Source organism: Enhydra lutris, unplaced genomic scaffold (assembly GCF_002288905.1).
Source record: "Enhydra lutris kenyoni isolate GAN:26980312 unplaced genomic scaffold, ASM228890v2 scaffoldscaffold1, whole genome shotgun sequence".
Taxonomy (NCBI): Eukaryota; Metazoa; Chordata; class Mammalia; order Carnivora; family Mustelidae; genus Enhydra; species Enhydra lutris.
The window spans coordinates 47112820-47124380 of NW_019154085.1; the positions used below are offsets into that span (position 1 = coordinate 47112820).

At 51.4% G+C, this 11561-nt stretch overlaps 2 protein-coding genes across 5 annotated transcripts in view; one reads left to right on the forward strand and one right to left on the reverse strand.

Moving 5' to 3' along the window:
* Window positions 1–2071, forward strand: part of LOC111145172 (sushi, nidogen and EGF like domains 1) — an 82094-nt gene extending 80023 nt beyond the window's left edge. For 2 of the 4 annotated variants that reach the window (XM_022499903.1, XM_022499928.1), the window contains one exon: window positions 2011–2071. The gene's annotated coding sequence lies outside the window, so the exon portion shown is untranslated. Of the gene's footprint in view, window positions 1–583; window positions 646–2010 lie in introns of those variants that run through there. The other 2 variants (XM_022499895.1, XM_022499918.1) reach the window with 1 other exon arrangement.
* A 2567-nt stretch (window positions 2072–4638) lies between these two features.
* LOC111145216 (mitochondrial transcription termination factor 4) lies at window positions 4639–9655 on the reverse strand. Its single transcript, XM_022499961.1, has 4 exons — window positions 9530–9655; window positions 7682–8177; window positions 5742–5926; window positions 4639–5047 (listed from the first exon to the last, which is right to left on the reverse strand). Exons 1-4 carry the CDS (start codon window positions 9548–9550, stop codon window positions 4691–4693), a joined length of 1059 nt encoding a protein of 352 aa, XP_022355669.1. The 5' UTR covers window positions 9551–9655; the 3' UTR covers window positions 4639–4690.
* Between the last annotated feature and the right edge of the window lie 1906 nt (window positions 9656–11561).

Consider the following 11561-nt stretch of genomic DNA (forward strand, 5'->3'; position numbering starts at 1 on the left):
CTTCCCCTCCCACCTTATGCTCCCAAGACACACAAATCCAAAATATGCTCCACAGCTCATAAACAATTCACTACTAGGATTAAGAACCCACAAACATAATTTGGGCTTCAAATATTTCTATCACAGTAAGTCACCTGAAACAGCAATACCTTTATTTTTCCAACTTAGCAAATCCATTTCTATAAAAACAAATCAGAAAACCTCAACTACCAAATTATCAAATACTAGCTTTTAGAATACCCATTCTTGAAACAATGGAGCAAATGCAAATAAACTGGAATTCGTTTCAACCCAGAGCAACAGGGAGCAGCCCCGGGGAAGGATCCAAGGGCATGGCCAGCTGGAAGGGGAGCAGCCTGAAGCTTTCAGCATTAACAGCAGCAATGCTCCCCCAATGTCCCCGGCCCTGGGCCACATAGTCCATGCTCTCAGCACACCTCCCTCCTGTCCACAGCCACACTAGAGGCAGGAACACTGGGTCCTTTGGGGGCAGGGACCGAGGGCTGCTCAAAGAAACTGAAGCTGCATTTTAAAGAGGAATGGGTGTCATTCTCCTCATGCCCCAGTCTCTTTTCTCTTCAAGGGATTCGGGACGTTCTTGTTACACTCCATCAACCTCATGAGCTCCTAAAGCCCAGGAAGGCGGGGTCTAAAATTGGACTGAAAGGACACCATGAAAGACCAGGTCCTGGCTCGCATCTGTCCCCTCTGCCGCTTCTCTCTAGAAGATGGACGGCCAGGCCAGGCTGGGTCCAGCCCACCTCCCTTCAAGGCCACACCAGGGAGACCCTCTGGGCCAAATCACCTCCCAGTCCTGCAATGCATGGAACAGCCTGTGCTGTAGCCCTGGCTGCCGTCTCCTACAGGGACAGTCTGCACCGTGGCCAGGGAGCAACTGCCATGTGCACCTGGGCCCTGGATGAGCAGGGCTGCCAGCCAGCAAGGCTCCTGCAGCATCCAGGAACCAGTTCTCAGATTCCAAAGTCAGAGGGCAATTTTCCGCCTGAGACCTAACAATCAAACTGAGAGGAACTGCCTTCCGGCTTCCACAGTGGAGACAGTGGTGCCAGGAAGGGTTGGTGGTGAGGCCAGACAGAAAGGGAAGCCAAGTTCTAGGCGCCCCACCCAACTCTCCTCCAGCAAATTCTTTGTGCTGATATGTGGTGGACTACAGCCCCATCACATGGACCAGTAGATTACAAAAGACAAAGTGTTCATTCATACTAAGATGGAGTTTAGACACTTTTAGTCTTCAACTTTTTCTCAGTGACTATTTTAGGTTTTGTGGACCAACCCGTCTCTGTGGCAACTACTCAGTTCGGCACTGGTGACACAACCACAGTCACAGACAAGTGACCCTAAGGGTGTGGCTGTTCCAGTGAAACCACATTTACTAAACGAGGGGGCAAATTTCCTGGCCACACTTGGCCAAGCCCTGGTCTATCAAGTCACCCAGTCCTCAGACTTATGCAGAGAAAAGATACCCACCCCCACACCGATGATAAGTCACGGCACGGCACCAAGAGCCCTGAGCCTCACAGAAGCACAACACGACACCCCAACACATGCAGAGCCTGAACACCATGGAAATGGACGATCAGGGCAGGCCAGACCTGTCCCAGCTCAAGACTGCTTCAGTCCTTGACTCGAGTGGCACTAGTCCAGGCTGCCGGCTAGCGTGGTCTTTCACACATTTCCCTCTTCAGCAGAATGTGGCCCTGGCTTGCCGCAGGGGCTTCCCCACACGCTTCTGACCGCTCTGGCTATTCCCTGCAGAGGAGGCACAAGCCATGCAAGCCAACCCCACCTCGAGTCCGCAGAGCATCGTAGCAGCTGACTCAAGCCCCCACACATCTGCCATGGACTCTGTCCCAAGTGAGCCCTACAGCCACAGAGGGCGCGCCTTCTCATCTTTTATAAAAACATTGTTGGAAGAGTTAAGAGTATATTTTAGGCTTTTTATTAAAATTTTGTGTGCACATGTCTGTGTTTTACACAATTTGTTTTCAGAGAGGAGGAACCGTCATTTCAAGAAGTCTCTACTGTACCCATAGCGCCCCCGGCGTCCCAGGCTCACCCGGAGAAGACGGCCGTGCTCAGTCCGGGGCACCGGCACTGGGCGAGTCGAGAGAACACCACGGCCATGCATGTGTACTGCTGACTTTTGCTGTGTCGCCAGGACCAGTCACTGTGTGTCTATGTAAGCTACAGCATCGCTAGCAAGTGGCAAGATCAAGTGTTATCACTGGAAAAATAGATGAAACTCTACTATGATGTTAATGACCTCAACCCATCAGCCATGAGAACACTAATGTGTTCCAGTTTTTAATAGAAACATTTGTTTCTACAAGAAATAGTCTACTGAATCCTGAGCTTGGTGCTGTGTTGTCTTATGATTAACTCCTCTTGATGTTTTACAAATTAGATATCTAGTAAAAAGACTTCGTGATGCAAAGGAATTACAATTCATCCTGGAAACATTCTAAATGAGACACTGCTTTTTTCACAAAATCCCTTCAAAAACTCCAGCGTCTTCCTCAAACATACAGTCAAACTCTACCCAAGGAAATTAATATTAATGCAATCAAAATTCTCAGGTGCATAAAAATTCATTTCTTTATCAAAATGAAAGGAGCAATCATGAGTTGCTAAGTTGCCACGCTAATCATGCAAATTTATAATTCTTAGTCCCCCAACTGGACATAAGAACCCATCTGAGGTTCCACGGAAAGTGTCGGTCAGTTGGGAACACCACAAGATGGAAGAGTAAGTGAAAACAGTGGCAGATTGAAATGTCTTCATTTTTAGTAATTTTGCCCATGGCCAAGAAAACCAGTAAAGACAAAGCCTTCCTTCCCATTGCATGTGGGCTGTCACAGAGGTGGGTGAGGAGACCTGTGCCAACGCCACAGCTCTCCCACCAGCAAGCCCAACAGGCACCTCCCTCAGCCGGGGCTCTTCCCGTGGCTGCCTCCGGCCACCACACCTCACTCCCACACACGGGGATTCACTGAGCTACTTTTCTTTTGCAGAAAATGTCTTTCTTTTTGCCATCATGCTGGAACATAAGCCCAGAAAAAAACAAAAGCATCCACACCTCAGTGCTGAGTCCCCACAGTAAACACAGCTCACATCTCCCAGCAGCATTCTGGTAAACACAAGAAAGGAACTTAAAAACTCAGTTATTTACTTTCTTTTAAACAAAACAAAAACAGTGTCAGCCTGCTTCCAATTGGGCATTCCCACAAACCCATACAACTGTATTCTGCTGCACCAGGCCATCAGGCAGCTCCTAGGCCTCAGCACTGCTGATGTTTCAGGCTGCACGGCCCTGTCTGCGGCTGCCCTGTGCACCACAGGACGGTTCACGGCAACCCAGCCCCAAGCCGCTGGACCCCAATGGCACCCTCCCTCAGTCCTAACAACCAAAAACGTCCTCAGATGTTGCTGGATGCTCCCTGGGGTCAAGGTCACTCCAGGTGGAAACTGCTGCCTGACAAGACTCTTACTCAGTCTCTGCAGGGAAAATAAGGCCAAGCGGTTTTACCTAGTTGTTAAAATGCTGTCAAGTCCTGGATTTTGGTCACATCACCAAAAATGCTTTCTGTATCAACAACCATGTGCCAGCCCCCCTCAAGGAAGGGACGCCCAGGACATTCTGGGGTGCACCAGTCCTCCCTCATAGAGCCCATGCCATGAGGGCTGGGCCTCTACCTCAGAGACAACTAACATCAAAATCTACCCCCAACCCAACTCTTTAAATCACCCCTCAGCACCCCAGGTTTCCCAAGGGGACTCCCACCACCACAGTGTCCTGGGAGCTCCCTGAAGGACACCAGGCCCCACCCCACTCAAAGACCCTGTGCAAGTGCTCTTCTCCTCCGGTCTCAGAAGCTGCCTCTGTGAGATGGGCGATGGGGAGGTGACCGGATGACACCGCCCTCCCCCAACCCCCTCCTGTTCTGGCACACTCCAGGGCAGCACTCACTAGCAACCAGAAACTGGGGCCTGCAGACAGCCCACAAGCCAGGAGCAAAGCCAACTTCCCTGAAAGGTCAGAGCCAGGGCCCATTCTTCCCAGAGAGAGAGAAAAGTACCCGAACACTCAGCTGGCATTAAGCAGCTATGCAAAATGAAACCATCACTAACCACCTTCCTTGACAATGCTGTACACTGAACACAATTATGAAGCAGTATTTGTGGATTAAAAACACAAGTGTTTTGGGGGAAAACCTGCTACTTGTTTGCATAAAATAAAGTGCTGTGATGTATTAAAACCTCAGTGCCTACTCATAATTTTATCTTATCACTATAAGGAAATGTAAAATGACACCTGAACCAGAGGCAAGAACCCCATTCCCCACACTGTCATGAAGTTATCACATATCAACAGAGGAAAAAAACAAAACCAAATGTTGAGGTATTGAGTCCCCTGATTTTAACAGCTCAGAGTCTGTCTTCCACACAGGAAGGAAGAGGGCCCCCCACCCAGAAACCTAACAACAGATCAAACCAAGGCAGCTCCTGTTTAGTCTGACCCACTTCTCACGTGATTTATGTTTCATCAGAAGACCAGTTTTAGAAGGAAAAATAACATGACAAGGTCCAAGTGAAACTCTTGAAAACTTTGAGAAAATCATAATACTCTTTGGTATCGCTGGGCTCTTCATTCCCAACCTCCATCCTCCCGTCACTCTTCGACCTCCTCCTTGTCCTCATCCTCATCCTCATCCAGACTTAAGCTTTTGCTGTAAGGCATGTGGCTCTCAGACCCCTCTTCCTCCTCCCGAGCAAAGAGCTTCTTAAAAACTTCAAACTCCTCAGCGGAAGAACAGGCTGTCCTGGCCAGAAACTCAGCTTCTGAGACTCTGAGAATGTCCTTAAGGAGAGGATTGGGAATCTGTGTCTGACCCTTCTTATCAGGGGTTTGGTACCGTCCTAGGCGCTCGAGGAACACGTGTCTCTGCTTGATCTTGGTTATGGAGTATTGCAGGAAGTCAGTCCGCACCATGTCTGAGTGTTTAACCCCCATCCTAAAATAGGCATACTGGGAAGACAGACACAATTAGAGGAGTCCCGGGCACAGTAACCTAGAACCTATCCTGCCACTGTCTGTAATCAATGCAAGCTATTCAAAGTACTCACAAAAAAGCTGCCCAACCAGCGATGCCAGGACTCTCTATGATGCCCTGCGTTTGTGTGATGGCTAACAGTTTTCAAAGCATTTTCAAATTCATATTGAGAAAAACTTAGCAGAAAATAAAGGGGCAAGAGGGATAAATTCAGTTGTTTCTCAGAAAAAAAAAATATCAGTATTGAAAGAACAGGCAAAAAATTCAGCAAACATCTAGCAATTTGACGTAAGTTGTCATAATTATTACCCCAAAAGTAGGACAACTGTCACAATTATGCTTCCAAAATCAATATGCAGAATATGTTCTAAAGAAAGGAAGATTTTTAGCTCTTTTTAAATTAGCTACTTCAAACAGAGGCCCCATTTGGACCCCAGGAATGGGACTGGGTCATTCATTATTAACAGCAGAAAAGTTGCAGGGTAGATTTTCTGTAAAGAAGTGAAAGACCAGAGCCAGGTTCTCTCTGGCTGGTATGTGCAAAGAGGATCTAAGCTTTTCAGCTCACCCACTCGCCCTCGGGGTGCCTGTGGCTTCTCTTCCATGGAAATGACCCTCACTACAACAAACGTGTTGTTACTTCCCAAATCCCCTACCGGTCATCCTCACCTGGAATTTGTATTCCAGTTCACCGGGGTCCTCCCGAAGAACATAGGGGCATCTGTGTAAAATCTTGGTCACCTGTTGTACCGTGAAAAGACATTTCTCCTTGAGAACACCAACAATGCTGTCAATGTCCCTCTGATGCATGGTGAAGATTTCAGGGCAACAGAGAAGAACCGTCTTTAGTTTCCCTGCAGAACATAAAAAAGGATAAGTATATAATTTTAGGATATTCCAGAAAAACAAGGGGCTTGTCACATCTAAGCCAGCATTTGAAAAGGGAAGGAGGATGCACTCCTCCCCGTGAGTGGCGGTTTCCAATGCCTGCCCAGGAGCACATGGCAGTGGGAGGGGCCAGAAGAACACATCTCCTCACTGACCCCCTCCCTGGTATAAAAAGGAGGCCTCTTACTGGCCTCCCAGCTGAATGGCATAAACCTCTTATTCTTGGCTTCCTCCCCTTACCCTCGTCATCTAAAGAATTTCCCAGGGGATCTAATGGAAGGAGCAGACAGTAGAAGGAGACAGTAGATTCCCCCACATGAGGGCTGCAGGTTGACACTTCGTTCCACAATGAAACAGTCACTGAAGCGACAACCAATGTTCCTAAGATCTGGGAGCCCGAACTCAATGAAAAGGTGTTCCACGATTGTTAGGGTCCGTAATCAAAGGAGCGAGACTGATACAAAGTGAAGGTCAAGCAAAGCTTTATTTCACGCCAAGCATCGAGAATCAAACCGACCAGTCAGTTTGATTCTTCGCTTGACCTTCGCTTTGTATCAGACTTGCTCCTTTGATTACGGACCCTAACATGATAATAATTATTAATACAATAATGACGAGAATACTCATGAGGCACAGCCACAAACAATGATGCCCTAATTAGTGGGGTGACCATATCTTTTATCCACATTAGGGCAATACTGAGCAAAAGAGATCCTCTTAACACATTAGGGTAACTGAGACTACTGAAGGGAAATTGGGGCCTATGGTCTTCCCATGGATAGCTGGGCAAAATTCAGCACCTGGAAACTTAAAATCACTTATTTAAACTGGTATTAACAATCTTTCTAACAGATGAGCTACTCATTGTCTTGCTAAAATGTCTCTAGATGACTTTCAGGAGTTTGGATTTTTCCCTCTGCAGCAGAAGGCTTTGCTAAACTTCGTAACATATAATCACAGCATATAACTATTAAATTTAGCCTTTTAGATTATACTGCAATAAGCAATCTGTCAAGAGAACCGCATAAGGCTATGTTCTCCCCTATCTTCTGAAAGCCTCTGAAATAGATCGCCAAACAACAGTATCTTCCCCCCCCCAAACAATATCTTATCAGTAGGGATCAAAAAATGAAATAATACAGTGGCCCTCCTGGGGTCAACGTGCATAAGGATCCCTGGGACCCTCATGGGCTCCTAGCCCCCTTCTCCTCAAGGCCTACCCGGGGATCCAATGAAATCCTAGAATCCTTGAGATGTGAATCTTATTGGGGGAATAGTCACTTCTCTGTTTCCTAGGATTCTGGGACAATCTCAGGTTCCACTGGAACCCAAATCTTTACAAGGGACCTTATAGAAAGCCTTTGGCTTTACGTTGTACAGACAACACTTCAAGCTAAGGTAAATATCAATGACTGCATAGGTATGTGTATGTTACTGCCACACACTGACCTCTACCTGCTGAGCACGAGCACATACCACAGGCTTACCACCCATTCAGTGCTCCAGAAGCTAGAGCCCCCACACTGAGCAAACCAGACAAGTGCCCCCATTCCCTCTGGCAGTGCCATCTGCAGAGGTCACTGCTTCACACCTCCAAGCCAAACCACACATTAGTCTCAAGAACTTCCCCCAGAACCCTCCCCTAGCCCACCCCATCTGGGCTACTTGCCCCCCAACCCCAACTCCTCAGCACTGGACATAAAATCAGGGCCTTCTTTTACCTTCTCCAAGACCAAGCTTTCGCAGATAGCCGGAGCGCTTCTTCATGTGCACTACAGGCAGTTTCAACAACTGAGGACTTTGCTTCAAGGCCATGTACACAGGCTCTGGGTTCACACCCAAGAGTATTAATTCTGAAATGATGTCCAGCAACTGTTGAGTGTGTGTACTTGGCCACAGATGGAGCAATCCGTTAATGTGGATGTCACTGAAACCCATGTCCAGGAGCGAACTGATGACCTTCTCTCGCTCCACAAACCCTCGAGCCACGGGAGTCCTCTGCTTCTCAAGGGAGTACCGAGTGAGACGCATCCTGCACGCTGGTTCCTGCACATAAGTTCCGGATTCCACATGGGATAACTTCTCGAGGCCCCCTCCATTGGAGGCTGTGGTCAGTTTACACAATAAAGATGGACACATCCTTTTCTGTTCTCCTCGATGGGTCTGCCTAGCAACATGGGCCCAGGTGAGGGGGACGAGGCGGTGCCAGTCGAAGACCTATGAGACACAGCACCAAACGGGGATCAGCTCCTCACCACTCCAATGTAGAGGAGACCACGGGACTCTGGAGCCACGTTATTTAGTACCTTGGTCCCACAGAACAATAGCAAACTTTACAACAACCTGCAAACTCCAATCTGAGCATGAAAAGCCTGCAGAGAAGGCAGCGTTCCTACAGAGAGCAGAGCATCATGACAGCCAAGCAAGTCTCTACCAGCTCCTGCTGCCCTAACAGAGGGGACATAGCAGGGAGGAGCAGGACAGAACTATCCCAAGGCCAGCGGTAAAGGGCGTTTGGGTATGTGCAGGTCCTTTTCCTCTACCCTCTAAGGGGCAGTGCCTGGTGCAGCAGATTGAAAAACAGAGGAGCAGGAAGACAGAAACCAAAGTGTATTGGTATGCATGTGACCGCTCACAAAAGGGGTCGCACCCTAAACCTAAGTCCCTGCTCAACACTCAGGGAGCAGAGAGGCTTCTGCGGGAGGAACGTAGGAGATGATGTTGCTTCACACAGATGCAAGTGCTCTGTCTGTTCGTGGCGGTAAAACCACGCAGGAGAGACCACCCTGGAGCCGCACTCCCGGAAGCCTGCTTTTCTGCAGATTGCGAATCTCCGAGAAGCCCTCAAGCCCTCGTTCTCTGTCGCTGTGTCCCACGTACGACAGCGGGCAATCACTCCCAGGCCAACAGCGAGGGTGCGAGCTGGTTCCCACCCTGAAGCCCGGGACCTCACGCGCGTCCGCACACTCCCGAGCCTAACTTCCTCGCCGCAGGACCCTGCGCCACAGGACCCGGCGTCACAGAACCCGGCGCCACAGGACCCCGCGTCACAGGACCCGGCGCCACAGACCCCGCGCCAGAGGACCAGACTCCACACACCCCGCGTCACAGAATCCCGCCCCACAGGACCCAGCTCCACAGACCCCGCGTTACAGTAACCCGCACCACAGGACCCCGCGTCACAGGACCCCGCCCCACAGGACCGCGCTCCACAGACCCCCCGCGTCACAGGACCCCGCCCCACAGGACCGCGCTCCACAGACCCCGCGTCACAGGACCTGGCTCCACAGACCCCGCCCCACAGGACCCAGCTCCACACACCCCGCGTCACAGGACCCAGCTCCACACACCCCGCGTCACAGGATCCCGCCCCACAGACCCCGCGCCACAGGACCCGTCGGACGCCCACGCCAATCGCCTGAGCGCTCCACGCTCTCGCGCTCCCGTCCTATAGGCTCGCCCGCCGCTCCCTCCACCCAGCCGCCGGGAAGGCTCCGCTTGCGAGAAGAAACACCCGGAGGCGGCTCCTCCGCAACCGCGCGGAGCCCAAGCACAGAGTGCCACCTCACCTGCCGGCCGAGCGCTGCCATGGCTTGCAAGCCGAAACTCGCAGGTCCGCACTTCCGCTCTTCCCCTGGCCAGCGCTTCCGCCCTCGGCGGTCCGCATTCCGCCCTCCCCCTGGCAAGCGCGTGCGCGCGGAAGGCGCGTTCCGCCGCGGCCCCGCCCCTGCTCCTCCGGCCGCCGCCGTCCGGCTTTCCCGCCCTCCAGGGCTCTCCGCCTGCGCGGCAAATGCACTGCGCCCTCCCTCGCACCCGCTCCGCACCACTGCCCGCGGCCTGGCTTGTCGGGGCGCGGGGGCGCGGGGGCGCGGGGGCGCGGGGGCGCGGGGATCCCTCCCCACTCGCTGGCTGCCTCCCCCTGGCGGGCGCTCCCGGCACTGCGCCGGCCCCGCCCCGAGACTCGGAGTCGGAAACTGGAGAGTCCCCGCCCCGCGGCCGCCAGGGAGGCTGGTTTGTTCGCCGATTGTCACTCCAGCTTTCTTCAAATGTCCAGCTGTCGACACCTCGGAAGAAACTCGTGCTTTACACTCGAAACTTTAAGGATCCCCTCGTGAGCCATTCGATCCCGGGATGGAGCCCGTCCGTGAGGCTAAACCGGAAACCGGCGCCGGGAGTGAGGCACGGCTGGGAAGCCAGCGCCTCCAGCGCGGAAACTGCCGCGGTCTGTGCTCACAGCGGGCGCGTACAGAGACCTGCCACCTGAGGCTTTCCGCGGAGAACACCCTCAGGGCGCCGGATCTACTGTCACCCCGTGGGATGGGTTTGGAGAACTGTTTCTTGTAAGCCCGTCCTCGGAGAGCCAGTACTTGGCCTGGGTAGGCCGTTGCACACCTGTAACTTGTTAAAGGTGTTACAAGCATCGTAAATACTACAAGGAAAACCCTTGAGTTTTTTCACTCTGGAGAAGAGTTCTTAGGATATCATGAAATTAATTTTAATTCTGAAGAGTAAACGTCACTTCTTACTACGCACTTCACAAAATGTGCTCCTGAAATCCACGCCTCTGCAGCCTCTCCCCCTGCTATATCAGCCAGTCTCGCGGAGGGCAGGGACTCACGCAGTGCGTTCCAAAGGAAGGGCAGGGTGGTAGCCCCTCGCCTCAAGGTCGGGAGTTAACTGCTGTCTGAGCGTCCTGAGATATTGAGAGACAGCTGAGTGCTCCCCAAACGAACAGCAGAAAACGAGCACAGAACTTGACCAAAGCTGCGTGGCCCATGAGCATTTTCCTGAGGACTCTGCCAGAGCCTTCACCCTGCGGAGAGTGATGATGTGGTGGAGAGGGGGTGGGGGCGTCTTAAGTTTTTTCTTCTCTTCTTCTGTTCTTAGCAAGGAAAAGAATGAAAGGTGTCCCTTTTACTTCTAACCACTCCCTCCCCTCCAACACAGATCAAATAAAGGCTGCTTTGCACCTGCTCCTTGAGATTCTTGATCCTGTTTCAGACAGTGTGGGTTGGAGCCTGGAAGGGAGGAGACATCTAAGTGTGCTAGAGACCCCCAGGCACCTAAACCAGATGGGAAGGAGAAAGGGGTGGACGCCCAGCACTTACGGGCTGGATATCCAGGTTGTGGGGAGGGCATCAGGGTGGGCAGCAGGACCCAGACGGAGGGTGGGCTGGAGCAGTGAGCAGAGGAGAAGGGACGTGCCTAAGGACAGCTGGTCCCCACCCAGCCTTCTTGAACAAGCTGCAGGGCTCGGGGCCCACCCAGGGGAGGGACCCCCAAGCTGATGGAGGCTGAACCCTCTCCAGTGAGGGCAGGTGCGGGTACACAAAGGTAAACATAAATGAAATGCTCCCACACCAGCATCGTGGAACAGTTCAGTCATAGTCATGGTTCACTACAAAATTACTTTAATTTGGAAATGTTCAAAAAAATAAGTTAATGAAATAGTCTGGTCATCTGGCTAATCAGTTCTACAAACTCCACACATGAGATGAGCACATGTCGAGTCAGGGGAAACAAACACACATGCATATATACAAAATCAGAAAGATTAAAGACTCTTAAGTTGACAAATAAAAGCCCTTTAACAGCGCAAAA

What these genes read in the sequence shown, in the direction of transcription:
- LOC111145216 (XM_022499961.1), bottom strand. Translation starts at nt 9,550, where the DNA reads ATGGCAGCGCTCGGCCGGCAG. An exon ending in AAAGCTTGGTCTTGGAGAAG is followed by an intron (nt 5,927 to 7,681) that starts GTAAAAGAAGGC and finishes TATGTTCTGCAG; the next exon opens with GGAAACTAAAGACGGTTCTT. An exon ending in AACTGGAATACAAATTCCAG is followed by an intron (nt 5,048 to 5,741) that starts GTGAGGATGACC and finishes CTGTCTTCCCAG; the next exon opens with TATGCCTATTTTAGGATGGG.